At 36.7% G+C, this 19,629-nt stretch overlaps 1 protein-coding gene across 1 annotated transcript; it reads left to right on the forward strand.

Moving 5' to 3' along the window:
- Positions 1–10,906: 10,906 nt before the first annotated feature.
- Positions 10,907–19,329, forward strand: LOC128473834 (uncharacterized). Its single transcript, XM_053456060.1, has 3 exons — positions 10,907–11,551; positions 18,035–18,172; positions 19,291–19,329. Exons 1-3 carry the CDS (start codon positions 10,907–10,909, stop codon positions 19,327–19,329), a joined length of 822 nt encoding a protein of 273 aa, XP_053312035.1.
- The last annotated feature ends 300 nt before the right edge of the window (positions 19,330–19,629 follow it).

A 19,629-nucleotide genomic window follows, 5' to 3' on the forward strand; every position in this document is an offset into this window, starting at 1 on the left:
GAATGCAGCAGATGTAAAAATGGCTGCTGGTTGCACAGGAGCAGGTATGTATACTTGGTGTTTGGAAGCTGTATTGCATTTTCAGTATTTCTGTATGGGCCCCATTCTATTAACACCATTAAAGTCTATAATCTTTTATTTTTGGCATTATTTCCTTTCCTTTGGCTCCGGGGCGTACCTTTATTTGGCACCCGGGGCGGATCCTGTATGTGGCAACCCCCCACTTTAAAACAATTAATGTTGACAAGAATATTTATTTCCCAAATTTGTATGCCAACTGAAAAAAAACTATAAATCTGAAAAATATTAACTTATTAATAAGTTTATATAAATAACATTTACTGAACAGATATGGTACAGCATAACTCCTACATACTGAGCCAGTCATTGACAGTAGAGCAGCATAACCCCCCTCACTATATACTGAGCAAGACATTGACATGGTATGCCTCTGCCCCTGAAACAGCCTGCCTGTACCACCTCTGTCTCCCCTATCTCCTGCCTGTACAACAGTCTGCCTGTCTCATTTCTGCCGCCAAATACTTATACATTCATTCACTCACTCATTCTTCTATTCACCCTCCCGCACCCCCTTATTGCCTCTATTCTCCCGTCCAGGTGAAGCAGGAGCCTGGGAGGGAAAAGAGTTTTGTCGCACAGTGTCCTGCTGCTGCAAACATGGATAGATTGCCAATGCGAAAGTTTAATGAATACAGGTTAAAGAAGGACTGTCCCTCCCAAAGAGGTACACTTAAATGTTTATCTGGTCTGGTAAACCTATATTCTTTTACACGGAAAAAGATATTTATTATATTATTAGCTGGCTTAACAGGAACAATATTAAATTGTATAAACACAATAAAAAAGGAATTACAAAAGAAATGAAGCATGTTTACATGGTTTCTTAATGACAGAACAAGATAAGACCAGTATGTAGAATTTAGAAACATACCATGCGCCGTCTGTTGATAGAACTACATGATGTGCCAAAACATTTTAGCTGTCAATGAGCTCTCTGCTCCTTTGAAACCACAGATATAAATATTCACATGCACACATATACTGTATATGTGCACATATATATATATAGTACAATATCACATCATATGCATCAACAGACAATATATATATTATAATTTATTATTTTTTTTACTTTTTCTTAAATATTTTTTGAACAATCACAGTGATTATATCCATAGTATTTATTTTTAAAATGATTTAAAATTTATATATAATTATATTTATTATTATTCTCTTTATTATGCACTAATATATTCCACAGCACTGTACACTTTAAAGAAAGGGTGGTTAACAAATACATAAAAATCATACAGTTACACATACAGATACAACACCTGTCTAAGTTTAGATACTGGGGAATTGTGATTTTTATTCATTTTATTTTGTTTGGCGGGCATTAGCTACAACGTAAGTTTGTTTGATTTACATAGTCATAGTAAGGCTAGGTTTCCACTTGTTTTTTTTTAATTTTTTCTAAAAACGCCCATAAAAACGCCAATTCAGCCACATGGCGTTTTTTAAGTGAAAAAACGCTGCAGCCAGATGTTAGCTGTTCTTCAATAGGAAATGACATCAGGAGGGGGCAGATACTTGCCATTTATCCTAATCCCTTTTAGCTGGGTGACAATTCTAACGTGTAAAGGCTGGAAAAACTGCCTAAGGTCCACAGAAAGGCTAAAACGCCAGAAAAAACTCCAGTTTTCTTGGCGTTTTTCCTGGCGTTTTTCATCAAGAAAAAAACGCAGGACAAAAACCCAAGTGGAAACCTAGCCTAAGAGGGGAATTTTATTAAATTGATTGAATTTTATTTACTAAGAGTACCTGGTGGGTGTGTATAATTCATTTGGGTGTATAGTTAATTAGGGTTAGTACAAAGGTTAAAAAAGCAAACAAAAAAATGCATGTTAAGGTAGGTAGTAGACTTGGGCGCCGGCAGAAAGTTCATGTTTGTTTTCGGGGGAAAAAGTCTTCGTATTTAACCAACTTTGGCATGGAAATAAGAAATAAACGCGTAGAAGAAGTTGAGTTAAATGTTGAGATTCCGCACCTCTTAGTATAGTTAAAATATCGGCCGCAGCGACAAAACGAATGAAATAAGATTTTCACATTGCACGCATTATTTTTTTTGTCCAGTGATGTGTTCGTTCGCTATACAGACGAATGGATGAAACGGCCATATGCGGCACGAAAAGGCATTCGGACGAAAACGAATGTACAAGTCTAGTAGGAAGTATGTTAGTTTTGTAAGTTAAGTGCTGTGGGCTTTTTGAGGAAGTTGGAGATTTTATTAATTTTATTTAGTCAGATTATGTGGTGAGTGGGTGATTACACGGGTGGCAAGTGCTTGCCAAGGAAGACGGAAGTCAGTATGACGGGCTTTAAAAAAAATCACCCATTTGTTAATTATTTTGAACTAAAATTTGCTTATCCCCCCCAAAAAAATTGTAGGAAATAGCCTCTGATAAAAATAGGAATCCAGAAATGTGTGTGGTCCATGTAATTTCCCATACCTGTGCCAGACCCATGCATGTGGGCCATTGCTTTGGGGTTTTATGTGAATGTGTACATATCCACACAGAAAAAAAGCTGTGAAATTGCAATTATTTGAGAAAAACGCTTTAGTTTTTTTTGAAGATGTCGAAAATGGTGCATTTCAAAATGGCCAGCAGCAAATATCCGGGCTTGTCTAGTTTTCAAAAATACATTGTTTTCTTGGGTTAAATGGAGTCATCGACCCGTTAAATCGATTGGTAAAAAATTCCAAAAAGTTTGAAAAAAATGGAAATGTACATATTACAGTTAATACCCCATAACATTTAAAAAAAACGTGACATATCTATGTATGTGGGACTTTGCTATATCCAGGGACTATTTTTGAATTAAGAATTATTTTCTGTATTTCTGTATTCTGTTGAAGAAATTAGTTGTGATACTGTGGAAAATGATTTTTTTACCCACATTTTTATATTAAATCATAGCGTATAGCCCTGGGGAAAACTACCAATGAGAACGACTTAGGGATAATGGTAGACAACAGACTTGGCAACAGTGCACAATGCCAGCAAGCAGCTGCTCTTTACAGAGGATATCATCTTGCCTCTTTACAGGTCAATGGTAAGACCTCACCTTGAAAGGACATTATAGAACTAGAAAAAGTGCAAAGGAGGGCTACAACATTATTAAAGGGGATTGGAAGATATAAAGAGCTCTTCAGTGACCTGTACAAAGAACAAGAGGTCACCTTCTGAGACTGGAAGAGCGCAGGTTTCATAGACGACAAAAGAAGGGATTCTTTACAGTGAGGACAATTAAGGTATGGAATTCACTGCCTAGGGAGGTAGTGTTATCCAGTACATTAGATGCCTTCAAAAGGGGTCTCAATATTTTCTTAGAAAGGCATGATATACAGGGCTATAAATAGAATTAATATTTTAGAGCTTCTTCATCCAGGGTGTAATCCGATTGCCTCTTGGAGTCAAGAAGGAATTTTTCCCCCTGATGGCAGAATTCGAAGTAGCTTAATTAGGGATTTTTTTTGCCTTCTTTTGGACCAAGAGTAGAAAGGTTAGGTAGAAGAGTTGAACTTGATGGACTTTTTTCAACCTTATGTACTATGTAACTACGTATATAATTGAGTTTTAGAAGAAAGTCTTAGGTTTCCTAGATAAACCCCCAAAATTTATAAATGAGAGGGGGGGGGAACTACAGTTGAACAAAGACATAGTAAAAATGGTGAAATTACTTGCATCCTTGCAGTGTAAACTAGTGTAAAATAACCATGTCGTTAAAGGGTTAATAGCCTGATAAATTGAATGCAACACATATGATTATATACTTTAAAGTGCAATCCTCTACTCCAGATTATCTACTATCCTGAATCTTAAATCCACGTATAGGATATTAATATTTTTTTTTACTTAAACCTTAGGTTTTATCATTAAAAAAAAAAGAAATATTTACATTAAATGCCCAGAATATGTGTTTCATGTGTGTGAGAGCTACAAAACATCTGAGATGTGACAGTTCCACTTTAATAGGCAATTATATGCAGTATCATAATAAGAATAATGGCAATAGATGTATTGGTCCCAGAAAAGATGGCGTCTCTAGTTGAAGGCGATACATTTTGTACACTTCCTCAGATCTTTTTTCTCTCTGAAAAAGAAGCACTGGAGGTCCCAAAAGCTTATGTGACTCTATATATGTTTGATTGATGACACAATAAATGTTAATACCTTAAGTAAAGACTCTCACCATCATAAGAAGGTGTCAGGCAAAGAGGAGTCCAGCGCATGAATAACTTCTCACCCCCATGAATAATCTTTCACGAGTAGACCACAAAGAGTAGCTTTTGATGCTCTAAAAGATATCATTTTACTTCTATTATATTCTTTGTTAATGCCTGAATGCAGGTAGTAGTGTATTGTAATGTTCTAGTGTATCCTAGTTTGCCGTACACCTGTGTGCTGTAGCTGTGACCACCTCTGAATCAACATGCTAGCTGAAATATATTGGCCTGTTTTATCTCTTGCGTTAAAAAATTACTTTTAATGCTTCAGCTAAATAAATATAGTATTTGTTTCATATAATGTTTCTGAGCAGTTCATTTTATACGCTACATAATGGTATTTGTTGCCTGCTCAGCAAAAGGCAATACCCGTGACCCTTCCATTTGTTAATGGAGACCAGATATTAATTTTGGTTTATTATTTTTTTGTATTTTATGTATTTTTTAATACATGAATTCTGGTAGTTTATAAGACTCTTGCAACTTTTTGCAGCAAAACCTATACTGTATGTTATGCAACATTATACTGATTTGATAATTAGTAAATATTTTGCCACAAAACCATATTTCTGGTGACATAGTAGTGATCTCTCCCATTTCAGACTTCTGGCATTTGTTCAAGCTGTGCCTTTGGAAGCAGGAGACTGATTTCATTCACTTTTTTGGCTCATGGCTAAATTCAGGTTGGAACATGAAACGGTTCCGTTTGCACCGCCAGGGCTTATTGAAAGAGCAAACATGAAAATGAAAACACTCTCTGTTTACAGTATCAAATATTTTAAATAATACCCATCCCAAAGTGGGCTTGATACATATTTTGATCTGATGTCAATTTTGTTGAGATAGAATGACTTGTGTGTAAAGGACATTGTGTAATATGAGTTACTAATCCTCAATACAAACAAGAATACATAACCCAAATCACAGAGCGGATTCTTTTTTCTTATTCCTACTTACTCAAGGTCTTATTACAAGGAACACTGTTGTTTGTAATGGAATAGTGGTGGTATAAAGTGGTATAAATGACAATGGTTTGTATTTTCATTGAAGCAGGAAATGTATTTACTCTAGAATTTGGTAAGAAGAAAATCAATCATTGACAACGTACTTTTATTAATTCAGTTTCAAGCTTTAGGAATGCCAAAAGAGTTAACCCCAACACAGGTTTCCCGATTTGGCTCTACCGTTGGGCTATGGTAGAGTGACTGGCATTATATTTTAATGTAACAAGATCACTGATTTATTTTAAAAAATAATAAAATATTATCAGATATGAAAGTCCTCTCCTTGTCCAGGGGGTCTATACATCACACCTCTATAAGCAAACTTTATTTTGACATCATATCCTGGCGCTCTGCAAAAAGGACAGCAGCTGGACTACTTCAGGGCAGCACATTCTGTAAAGACGTCACTGGCTTGAAGGAGCCCATTCGACATCACATCCAATGCCCGAACGGAAGATGACTGGATATTTATGCTGTGGTTCGCCTTCTCACCGTTATGTGTGAATTTTGTTACATTGTGGCTTATCCAGCCAAATGGGTTGTCACCTCATTTACAAACGCAGGCATCGCAACATTAAAAGTCAACACTCATGCTTACCCCCAGACTAGCAGTAAGTGTAAACATTCTGCAACAAATGATTTACTTCGGAAACTGTAAACCAATATATTAATATCTTTTACAAAATGAAACAAGTGAATCCCTGTTGAATGAAAAGCTTTGTCGTGCCACAAGAATGTTTCAAACAAAATCTACAAAATAAATGTGAACAAACACGCCATTTGTCTTCGACACAACAGGAAAAATATAATACAGCTTGGCGAGGGACTAGAATAACTCGAATGATACTGAGCAAAAATAAACTGGTGCACCTGGGCCTGTGCGCGGCTGCCATGTTATAAATAGAATATGGGAGATATGGTGGCAGAGATAGCAGAAGGCCTTCTGAAGAGCGATTGAACATTGCCTTTGCACGTCTCCTCGTGTGTTCTCCGTAAGGGAGATAATGTAATAGACATTTTAATTACATGATCCTTTCTATTGCCTTTACAATACTAGATACCTTATAGAACTAATTGACATTTATTTAAGTAATAACAGCAAACAGCATGTAGTTGTGAGTACTACACATAAAAATCACTTAAAACATACCTTTAGACCTAGACTTTGCTAATGTATCATTGCAAAACATTTTGGTTGCATGCAATTAAACAGATCTCACGTTGCTTCTGTAAAGGGCCTGCTGTGGCCCGACGCCTCTGTGGTCCAACATTTCATTCCGCTGATTGGCTGCTTGAAGCAGGCAATCAGAGAGTGGCGTTAAAGCTCCCCGTTCCCGAGTCAGAGCTGGAGCTGACGGGCAGTAAGTATCGCGTCAGGAGATGGGTTCAGGACATGCTTATGAGGGGATTCCACATCATGGAACACACGTGATAATTCGGTGCATAGGATGGCTGGAATGGCCCTTTAACAGACCAGCAAATCACAAACATACCATATCCAAAAACCACATATTTCAAATGGTTTATGGGCAAGAAGCCATTCAGAGCCAGCTCATTGCTTTGCAAACATTATTGGTGTTGTGGGATACAGACGTGATAACGTTACAAAGACAGACATTTTCCCAAGTCGATGTGCAAGCGTTCCTCTGTAATCTGAGCAGGAATGTAAAGTTGAAACCAGGTGCTCCAGGTTAAATTAGGTTATTTTATGAATAGTAGAAGAGGGATGTTACAGTTTGCAGAGCAGTTTCAGTGATCTCATAATAACGGGCTTATTATTGGCTTATCAAATGAACATGTTCCTATACCGAGAACGGGACTGCTGGCATCGCCTATGCAAAATAAAAACCTAGCCATGTATCCTAATCACAGAATAACTGATGATTTGTGCGGAAATAAAACGGGTTTATTCATTGCAACAAGAGTGGGCAGGACATTTTGCAGCAGAGTTGCAGTTTCAGCTTCCCTTCTTCACAATGCATTATGAAGGGCAACCTCTGAGAGATTCTCAAATAACCGGGTTTACTCTGCATTTTAGATGCACGATTTCGTTTAGGGATGTGGTTAAAAGTATGGCTTGGAGAAAGATGTACTCAGGCTTTATAATGCGACCTTTTCACTGATTTCACAATGACTACAGTGAGTAGAAACTCGCAAACTCCCACTTTAGTGAATAAACATCAATTAAGTAACCACTGGAGTGCCAAATTGTAGAACAGAGGCAACGTTTGGCACCCCAGTTACTGTCTCCAGCACACTCCAGAAGGACAATGATTAACTCTTAGTGTAAAAGCTTTGCACAAGGACAAACTCAGCCTTAATCACAAAATCTAGAGTAGGCTGTAAGTATGTGTGTATATATATATATATATATATATATATATATATATATTAACCTTTTCAAGTCCAACACTAAAGGCACTCCGGCTTTTGTCACATAGAACTCCCAATATCTGAATACCTGGTAATTTAATTTTTCGCGCCGCAAGAATGGACAGGACTAGTCAAGCTAGACATACAGATGCTGAGGGGCTATTCGTTTATTCGTTCCTTTGGCATTCAATGGTTAATCATGTCTTGCTTCTGTTCCTAAAGGACACCTATGAGACCCTCCCCTACGTTCTGTTACTGTCTCCTTGAAATCATTTGACTAGTGCTAGCACAGGCAGCCTGTGCCTCGGGGAATTCTCACACATACTTTTGTTGACAGACTTTTTTCTGCAGCATGCGAGCTGAAATACTTTATATCGGGGATGGATTTAAACAGTACCATTTATTCTGCTCCAACGCTCTCATTGTTCCTGTTCTGACATTGATATACCATTCCAGATAAGATAATGAGTTCAATGAAACCTAGGATCATGCTGTTTGATCAGGTAAATTATTCATTTTTCCTTTCTAGTTTATAAAGCAGTTCTGTCTACTTTCTCTTGTAACATGTGTTATGGAATATATATATATATATATATATATATATATATATATATATATATATATATATATATATACGGTATATATATATAGCTATCTATATAGATATAGATATAGATATATAGATATATAGATATATATATAGTACAGCATTGTAGAATGTATTAGCGCTTAATAAAGAATAATAATTATTGTATAATATATATATATATATATATATAAACATAAATATCCTACATAAAGTGCTGCTTTAACCTCAAAATATTTAAAATACATGATTATCTATTGAAGAATTGTTCTTTGTCTTTTTCTTTAACATTGTCAGTTGTTTTATACTAGTATTCACAATAAAATGCATATTGAATGAACAATGTGGTGTGCATGCGTTTGAATGAACTCTGTAATGGTAATTCTGATTTGTAAATTCCAAAGGGGATGCTTATTAGTAAATAGATTGTTAAAGACCCTGTTAAAAGCAAGAGATTCACAAAACAAAAACATGTGTTCTTATCATTGTTTTTATGCTTTGGTGAAATTGGGAAGAAAATAAATTATCCAGATCCCACTAAAAAAAACTGACTACAGTAAAAAGAATGTAAAAGCTGGAACAATATTCTGAATTGTAATATCATTATAGGTATGGTAATGTCAATTTGTAGAATTGTTCTTCTATTTTATTATCAGCTTTTTAAGTTAAGTACAGTTATTTTTTTTATTTAGGACAATTCAATTTTTTTAAACTATGGAATTATTCATAATTTTTGCTGGGGACACTTTGACATATTTTGTGACACAAAGGCAGATACTGATTGCCTTATACATCGAAAAAGCTTTCTGTGCTGTTTTTATGTAAATATATTGTAAGATGCTCCATTTATGACAGCATTTCTGGCCCACATTTGTGAGTTTTGTGACAATAACGGCATACCTAATACATATGAATGCACCTGGTTAAACATGAAATGGGAATTGCCACATTACCTCAAATATATATATATTCTTATTAACCACTCGGTTTGCTATTTTCTCTGAGAATTAATAGAAATGCATCCTCTGCTAGCTTTTAAAATGCCTGAGGTGGATTTTGCCATCATGTTGTTTTACCCTAAGAGAGCTCGCAATAGCTTCACAGGAGACAGTAAAAATATTGTCACAGATGAATGGCATAAACTATTTCTTAAACTAAAACCACAGGTGGGATCCAGGAAGGAAGGTACACCTTCTTGCTTTGGATGGTGGCACGATATCAGTGCAACCTTCAATAAGGAATGGAGAAATTATTATTATTATTATATTTTATTATCTTTTATTATTATATTTTATTTGCCAACAATTTACGCAGCATTTTTTACAATACATATATTCAAGGGGTATGACAAGACTAGAATTGACAGACTAAGACAAACCGATACATTAGGTAGAGAGAGCCCTGAACAACCATTGACATACAATACAATGGCTATGCTGTTGGTTGAAAAAATGAACTTAAAAATAAACCTTAAAATGAATCATACACAGGATATGCTGTTATGAATGAAATTTTCTGCATCGATTTAGCATAGGAATGGGTCACTTGCTTACAGGGACACTACAGCCATCATATGCACTTTAATTCATATAACAACCACATGGCCCCTTTAACTTTTCAGGGTTTCCATATTGCAAAGCATGAGGGATACTGGCGGATCCCCAATGTGCATTTGTACTTCTTCCATCCAACAGCCAGATGTTATCAGCCAAACACACCTCCCTCCATGTAATATACTCATCTCCAGCGAGATGGTGGGTGAGGTGGTGGGGGGTCTGTCTAGTACTTTAATATGCATTCTTCTTTAGGTGGAATGTTAGGGACAGTAGACAGTCTCGTTAATAATTTTAGTGTTACCAAATGACTCTATACAGGTAACTTTGATCAATTACTATAACAGTGATTATACATTTTGTACTTAATTCTCTATCACGATTGATAGGCTTTCCTAATTTAACCACTCTAATCGCAGTACAATTAGTAGAACACTAAAAACAACAGTTCATCATGAAAAATGTTTTAACTTGTCTACCAAGCAGTAATGTGTGACAATTCTTTTTTTAGACTTCAATTGACTCTACTATGTTTTTATAACTAAAATTAGCCTTTAAGTTAGAGCCTTATTTTTACTAAAATTGATCAATACAGCTTTGTTTTAACAAAATAGTTTTTTTTCCATATAGCCCTTGTTAAGCATCTCCTATCACTCTGCTAAAATTTTATTCATATACAGTACATATAGTAAAATATCACATATTATACATTTTTCCTTAGTTTAGAAGAAAATAAAATGGAGAACAAAAAAGTAAGACAGAAAGAGGGATAGAGAGAGAGAGAGACAGAGAGATCGAGAGAAGGAAGAAAGACATGAAAGGCAGAGGGGAAAGTGAGAACGGAAGAAAGAGGAAAGAGAGAAAGGGAGGGAGGATACTGTATGTGTTTTCTCAATTGATTTAAAATGTCTGAGACGTTTACTATCGTGTCTTGTTTTCCTTTGATAGGAGAAGATAATCATGGGATTTGAAGATTCTTCATATGGTATGGATCTCTTGAACAACCCACAATAAGTATTTTTTCCTGCAACGTCCTTTAAGATCTGATATGGCGAGTGGACATGAATAATCCTGTTACAGTATGGAAACGTTTTTAGAATGTGAAAGTATTCCCATTCATTCCTCGGTTTTCCAGCATCCTTTTATATCCAGAAGAGGTATAAGTGACAGCTTTCATATCGAGAGCAATGGGAAGAACACAGAACTAGAAATTAGTGATAATTTGTTGTTATCTAAAGCTACTTTTACATGCTTGCCATCCCTGGGAGAAAGCAGCATTTCAGCTTCTGGGCTTGGTAGATATGCATTGGTTGATCAAGTCGTTAACACTGAAGATGAGTACCAATATAAGCCATGTGGATCCTTAGTAGACAATAGTTTGTCAAACATTAATACCACTTTAAGGAGGACTCGTGTTATTAAACATAAGCCCAGTGCAATCACCTTCCCTGATATTTCATTGGAAACGAAGATATGTGAGATTCTGGATGATGAAACCACAGAGGGAAAACTCAGTATTGACGAGGAAGTCTCTGCTGATGATGACGACGACGTGTTCACAGATTTACCAACCTATCATCTTAAATTCACTGGAATTAAACGGAGGAGATCGCATCCTAGAAATCGGAATGGTAATCACCTACCTGGCCAAGGGGATCAATTGCTTGGGAACATACAATGTGAGAATGACATGGCTGAGGAGGAAAGGAAAAGAAAGAAGCTCACGGTAAGCTTAATCTCCCCGACAAAAATAAACTTTTGTGAAATTCTATTATTTACTTTTTTATTTGGTTGGTGTCACTAAAAATATAAGTATACCTGCATGACCACTGTAATTCCATAACTTTTTTTTACCACAAAAGAGATTTTTTGAGGCCTAGTATCACTCCACACTCTTATCAACATATATTAAAAACTATGTCTTAGAGATTTGAGAGCTAATTTGTAACAACCACTTTCCGCAACATGAAATTGCTTTAATAGACAAAGATTAATACACATAAAAAAATTAAACACATTTTCACATAAAAGTTGGCAGTACATATATACTTAAATAGTCTCTGAATTCTTTAAGTATTTTTTTCCTCTTATAATTAGGTTAAAATATTTAAAACTTAACATGTTTCACCCATATAGAGAGGCATTCTCAGTAGTAAATAGAGTAACAAATCCTCCCAATTAGAAAGAAATTGCACGTTTCCTGAGTAAAACAGTTACCAAATATTTCATATTTTAAAATGCATATAACGTAAACAAAACTGTTTAAAAAGACACTGTTGCTTGATAATTGTGTAAAAAAACTAAAAATCTTTTGAGGTGTTTTGGTAGCAGCATTGTTCATTTTTCTCCACAAACTGGCACGGGAAACTTTTATTTCTGGCATGTATTAAAACTGTCAGACATGAGATATTGGGATACCTGGGGACTCTCTGGTTTTGACTAGGAGCCTCTGGGTACGGCCCTGCTTCCCTGGGTCTCCGGGGCAGAGGAGCGGTGTGTGGCCAGGCTTATACCCAACAACTAAAGGCTGTCTGGTGATAACTCTGCCCACATCCCTGCATTTAGCTAGCCCTGTTCACACAGCTAGTGCCACCCTGGCTAGCCCACAAATCCAATACCCCACAAGAGGGTAACCTACCATGGAAAATTACCAGGTATGTCATCGGTGACCTAGTTTTAATAGGGCTTTGAATAATTATTGTAAACACCAAAATACACATCTATCTTAAAGTCAACTGTTAACGTAAAAATGTTAAGCCTAATCTTACCTACACTGTAGACTTTAACGCAGTAGCTAATTCTCAGAGTTTAGTAAATAGCCCAACACTTAGAGCTTTATATATGAAGAAGAGAATTATGAGGCATGTAGATCTACAAAACCTTTCAACCTACAGGCTGTACACGAACCTCCAAGTGTTGAAGTGTTACTCACTGTTAGAAAGGCAGGATGAGCATTACGTCAAAGTCAAGTTTTCCATAAGGCAAGGATTGTGCTTAGAACCCCATTGTCTTGGTACCTAGATTGTGTATTTGTCCCTTCGTGAAGTTCATTATTTTGAAAGATATGTTAGCGGTTAAAAAATATGAATTGAACTGAATTGAAATGATCCCACCTATATTTAGTTCAGTTAAAGAATGACGTTCACGTGCTATCTTGCTGACCCTGACAGTGAGTGAACTTCACGTTTTTGTTCACATGTAAATTCCTACTTACCCTGTTGCAAAAAATTAAACCTTTTTATTTTTTATTAATCATTCCTGAGTACAGTTATTGATGCCGGCCCCTTTATTTTTCTAGGCCAATTTTGAAACTTAAAAATAAAGCACAATTTACATTTTTGGCATGCCTTAAACTTAGAGCTATATTTACTCCAGTAAATCAGGATATCACAAGTTTCCATCTTTGCTAAGGGGAAAAAGAAATAATTTTAACAGAACCTAACAAAATAAAGTGACTTACATTCCTGAAGAACAACTTTTCTGGGAAACCGATACATTATTTACATTGCAAAGAAATTATGTCAGTGCTTCCTAAATAAATGCCTACCTCCCAAGGACCCATGATGAAGGGGACAGTCCATCTTTTTGATCCATACCCTTCTTTCCTCCCCCTGATCTGGTCAGGTAATATGGTGTCATGTGACCCGACTAAGCCCCCTGCCTAAATTGGGCCAGCACGGTTAGAAGATTCTGGAGTGGCCTGAGGTGCAATTGCCCCCTTCTCCCCTTGGCCAACCTGCCCATTAGTCACTCACGGACAGTAATTTATGTAATCAGGTCATATGAAAAGTCTCACTAAACCTGAGCCTGTAGCCACATCTTATACCACAGCCATTAAGCCATTTCAACAGTATGTTGAGTCTTTATCGTATAAGAAGACATTGAATCGCAACAACCCTTGTACCTTTGACCTTGATGGTCCTATAAGATATTTGGTAATATTTTCTGAAACATATTTTTTGGAAAGGTTATGTAAAAGAGCAAGCAGTACTTAATCTTAACAGTAATGGTGTAACAGTACATTTATTTACCCCCAAAAAAGTTTAGAATAAACTAAAGACAATTCCATTGGTAGCAATGGTGATAAGACCACTTTTCAATCTTTTCGCTGGACATCAACAAAGTTAAACCCATGTGTGATTTGAGTCTTTTTTCTGTATGTTTCCAGCTGTATTGCACAAAAATATCTTGTCAAAAATATATTCTACTTTTGACAAGATCATCCCTTGCCCAGAAGGTGGTGCTCAAATACTGTTATACACATCCTAGATCTAAATGCCTTTTTGAGTCCACATGCAGTTAGATTAAGATTAACCAAACCAGATTTATTAAAATTCGCTTTCGGTAGTGACACTACATGGATTTTCATTACTCTTGGCATTAGTTGGTTCATTTTGGTTTTTATTATTTTACTTCCTAGTGTGCAAAAAAGGAACCTGCTGATGTATCCATTTTTTCGAATGGATGAGTAGGTGTATACGTTCGGTATATAATTTTTCCCAGATTACCAGGAAATTACTAGTGCTCTGAATTTACCATGAACAGAGCTGGTTTCCAATCTTTAGAACAGGGACAGGCACGGACTGGACTCAGTGAGGGACAGTACAACATTTTTTTTATTTAAAACAAAATTAAATAGTTCTCCTAGTTGTTCGAATGAATCATTTTATTCCATTTAGGCCCAATACAGACATAGCAACAAAAAGACTGTCAAAATACACAAATATATAATATTGTCCTAATACATGACTGTCCGTCTACACACAAACACGCCCGCCTGCCCTTACACACATCTGCTCATACACACGCTCTCTCCATCCGGCCCTCCTCCTTCAGCAGCGGACAGGTCAGTCTATCTCTGGAGGGCCCCGACAGGGCGATGGACATCACAAACCTTGCCGACCACTGCATTGAATTTGAATGGACAGGTGCAAGATAATTTGCGGTGGGGGTCAGCATGTTTAAATAAAATATATATATATATATATATATATATCTTTTTCCTGCTTTATTTCACCAGTGCAAGGCATACGTAGCGGGCACCTGCGTCTCTAGTGCATAAGGAATCTTTGGGTCTGCGGAGATCTATGTTAAGTCACCATTACCATCATTATTTTTATTTTCTTTAGCTTTGCAGTGTAGCTAACACAGACGTTCTTATAAACCCACACAAATGTGCCGTAAGTAAGTCGTGACATTTTTTTAAAAAATTCCTTGAGGAAAGCCATAAGTATCACAGAAATTACAATTTTATTTAAGCTATACTAGTAGATTTTACTTATGCAAACATGTAAAGATTTATATGCATTTCACAGATCTTTGCATTTTTTTTCCTTTTATTGCTACTTTTCAGTTTCTGACTCTAAAACGGACCTAGAGGTGGTCAGCCCTGTGTGTTTCCACTGGCTGCCAGATAGGCATAGTATTTATTTATTGCAAGATCTGGCAAAAAAATGGAGGTATGGAGGAATGTGTTTTGAAAGCCATTAGTATTTATTACAATTGCTTAACATGTGGAGGAAATATTTGGGGAATTTGTAACTCCCACAAATATGAAATATTTATTATCAACATAAGCCTCTAAAAGTCCATGTCCATGACCACCCACAATAATTTTTTGTAGGTTTTCATAGATGTTCTTGTCAAAGATTTATATTCGTGATTGTCTGACATAGGTTTAGGAAGGATATATGCTGTCCACGTTTTCCACTATAATTTTTACATGCTTATTTTGTAAGTAATCTATTAAAAGATAACGTCTTCTTAATAGCATTCAGATCAAGTGTAGTTGTTTTGCAGGTGTTTGGTTTAAAAGTTAAACAATCTTACCTTCAACCTTAAAGGTAAGATCGAATTTAAAACTCTAGAAAGGCATTAAAGAAAGTCTAGTCCCAAGAACTATTCATTTATTTTTTGTAATGGCATGTTGGAGAGCGATGCATTTTATTGCGTGTATCATTTTCCTCCTCCCTGGTTACCTCTATGGAGTCATACTTGAGTGTGCTTCCTACATGCACTGTAGCGATGGCATTAACCCCTTAAGGACAATGGGTGGCCCCTAAACCCATTGAAAACAATGCATTTTGAGCCCGTACATGTACGGGCTTTGTCATTAAGGGGTTAAAGTCAGCTGGAGCTGAGCTCTCACTGAAGGCTGAAGGAGAAGTGGCAGCTCAGTGTTCAGCTAGTATACATTTGTTTGCCTTTCCAATATGCAACTACGATTCCTTTAAGATTTGTTTCCTTCTTTTACACAGTTGCTATCCCTGCACCTAAATTACCGGTACATAATTTCATTCTGCCTTAATATTATTATTCTCCATGTTGTTATCCTTGGATACCTCCCTATGGCATTTCTCCAACTCATGTCATGTAAACTTTGCATCTTATGCCTAGTCTCATTTCGCTAGTGAAATATAAGGCAGTACTTATATATATAAGGCAGTACCCCTGTAAGCAAGACTGCTTTAATACAGGTTGTTACCTTATTATAATGACAGTACCGGGCACTTTATAGCATGCATGTTAAAGGTAGGCTGGAGGTGTTGTCAATCCAAGCCTTATACAGTAATAGGTAATGCTGCAATACCATTATATGTAAAAGGTTAGAGGGACACGGAGATGAATGTAGAGGAACAAAAAGAGTAAAGAGCACAAGTGATGGAAAGAGCAATAGGACAGTAGAGTCAATGGAAACTGACAGGAGGAGATGATGGACAGAAAATGGGGCAAGTCAAGCAGATGTTTGACCTGTGCCCCATAAATGATAATTAATCCATATTAATAGTTTTAATGCCCAGGACCTTGGAATATCAAAGAATATCATACATTTGTTTTTACACAACACTGGGAATAGCCCAGGAGTCTTGCTCAACCCCAGAAGAAACATAAATCACAAGTTAATAAATACCCCAATATGAAATGTTTGGAGCTTAGGGAGGCACACTCCCGCATATCCTGTTAATGCATCCACGCACCCAGGGCCGACCCAAGACTTCGTGCCGCCTGGGGCGAAGTTTGAAATGCTGTGCCCCCCCCCGCCGACACTACTGCTCATTATCTACCCTTCCTCTCCCTACCTTCTCATTATCTACCCTCCTCCCTCCCTATTATCTACCCTATCCCCCCCCTTTGTACTTCACTTACCTTCCAGCAGTCCTGCAGCGAGTCTCCCTGCTCTGCCGCGGTGCGCGCTGCTTCACTGCTGAGCGCCGGAAATGACGTCATATTCTGGCGCTCAGCATTACAAGCCAGCACCAAGACCGAGCTAGAGGGCTCGCAGAGGAGAGAGAGAGAGGGGCGCCGAGCGGGTACTGACAACTTGATAAGCGAAAACCACTCGGCGCCCCTCTCTCTCCTCCGCTAAAAAAAAAAAAAGGCGCTTGGGGTGTCTCTTCAAAAGTGCCGCCTGGGACAAGTTTTTCTGAGGTCTGAAATCTGAGCTTTTTCAGCAGGAAAATAAAATTTCACTGTTGCCTGACATATCCCAATAAAATGTAGGATCCTATGTGAATAGAAGAAAACAATGTTCCTTTGATAGTGAAGGTCACTGGAGCTGACAGAAGCAATCTTTGGAAAAGTTTCTCATAACCCGTACATGCTTGTGGCCTATAATTACAGAATGTTTGGTGTGTGGTTACAGTAAAAAAGTAACTTTCTGACCTCATCATTGAACAAAAATTTCTTATTGAAATGACTTTTCATGACTGATTCCAACACTTTAGGTCAAATGCATTGGCAGCAAACTTTCCACACTGGCACTTTCTCGTCACATTCTGTGTTTTAGGCCTGTAAAGCAGTTGGGCCTGCTACCGTACTAAATAGATTTATTATTGAAGACCTTTAAAGCAGTTTTCTGATGAAATATCAGAAATGTATACCCGACATATATATATTACTATTGTGGTTTCCATTAATATAATCAGCAATTACTCTGTTATTTATTTTAACATCTATATATGATCTCTATTTTTAAAAAAAACAGACAAAACTTAATTTACTCTTATTTTGACCTGTTTTATTATATGATTTATTTATCTTGGCCTAATTTGTGATTTATTTGTTTGTTAAGACCCTTTTAATATAAACCACAGTGGAAAACTTTGTGAGTGGCTTAAGCTGTAGCTACTAGCTGTGTCAAGCCATTTGATCCAACGCAGAGTTTAGCGTAAGTAAACACTAACACAACTTTTTTTTTATTATTTAACAGGAAGAAAGATCCCAGTGGAATAAATCTATGATCTCGCTGATGATGAAGCTGGAACAGCTCAACGTTGACATCGAAGATGCAATCACTGCAACTGCTTCTTTTTCACATGTTACCTTCTCTGATGTTCCCAAAGAAATGGTGAGACCATATCTATCTATCTATCTATCTATCTATCTATCTATCTATCTATCTATCTATCTATCTATCTATCTAATCTATCTATCTATCTATCTATACATATCAATTAGGAGTTTAATGTAACATGGCAGTATGTAGTATTCTGAATTAGAATGTTCATAATACAATGGGTGTGTGCATTCTTTATTACTATTTATCGATTCATATAGCATCATCATATTCCGCAGTTCTGTTCAATGAACAAAGAGGTACTGTATCCCAAAATCTTACAATCTAGAGGTTAGCTTCTTAAAAGTCTTCGGAGTTTTGTTACACATTTTTAGTGGCCAATGGGCACTCCCAGCATAAAAGCATATGAAACGAAAAAGAACAAAAACAGACATAAGAATGTGTGAACCTAGAGAGAGAGAAACAGAGCTAATTGAGCTACTTGAGTCAGGGCTCTAATACTTAAAGTGTTGCAGGACTTCAGTCCTTCCCCTCCAGCATGCAAAGGAGTCTTAATGAGATAATCAACCGGTAGAGTGGTGTACAAAACTATCAGCGTCCTTGCATCTAAAGGGAAAGAGCAATCCCACCAGGCACACGCACACCGCGTTTTGTCTCACAGTGCTCATCGTGGTGGGAGTGTGCGCAATTAAATGTGAGTGTAAGTCATACAGAGGCATATTATCATATACAGATTCACACATGTGTATGTTTTTGTTCTTTTTAGGTTCATATGTTTTTATGCTGAAATAAGTCTTGTAAGACAACTGGAATATATCCACATAAGTATTTATGCGCAACTCTTTATATTATTTTATTCGATTTTTGGTTGTTTTTTTTGGAATACACATCAGTGTCTGCTGCACATATATTTAAGAGTAGGCGCTGGTATCACTTTTTCTATACTTTATCACATAGAACATGCATTTTCAAGACTACAGAGGTCCCTTATTTATGGCTTTTTACAGGGTACAACTAATAGTGAATTGAGATGGTATGTAGAGCACTCATTTATGTACTAATGTAGATCAGTCAAGACATAATGCTGTGTCCTTCTATCATACCAACTTTGGAGTTGACCCAGGGCCAAATTGCAGCTTTATTTTATTTATTTTTTTATTAATTTTCAGATCGTAGTCTTTAGTCCAATGGAATTTGCTATATCATGACAATCCTGTTTTGATCATTTTGTTTAACCAGTTTGCCAAAGTAGCAAAGATTTTCCATATATCATTCTGAGGTACTCAAATGTTACATCCTCCCTTCCTTTGCATTTTAAGTAAATGACCGTTCATTGAGTATTTGTTAGGCTAATGCACAAGTGCTAAATCAGTTGTGCGTAGAAGTGTGAAAAAAGACGTCATGAAAGTCTTGCAAGTTGAAGCAGCTTGCACTTTTCTTCCAGTAATCTAGCCAAGCAAGATTCTGAACAAACATCTTTCATCATAACTAAGTCAGGGTTGTTCCAA

This window comes from Spea bombifrons, chromosome 2, assembly GCF_027358695.1.
Source record: "Spea bombifrons isolate aSpeBom1 chromosome 2, aSpeBom1.2.pri, whole genome shotgun sequence".
Classification (NCBI taxonomy): domain Eukaryota; kingdom Metazoa; phylum Chordata; class Amphibia; order Anura; family Pelobatidae; genus Spea; species Spea bombifrons.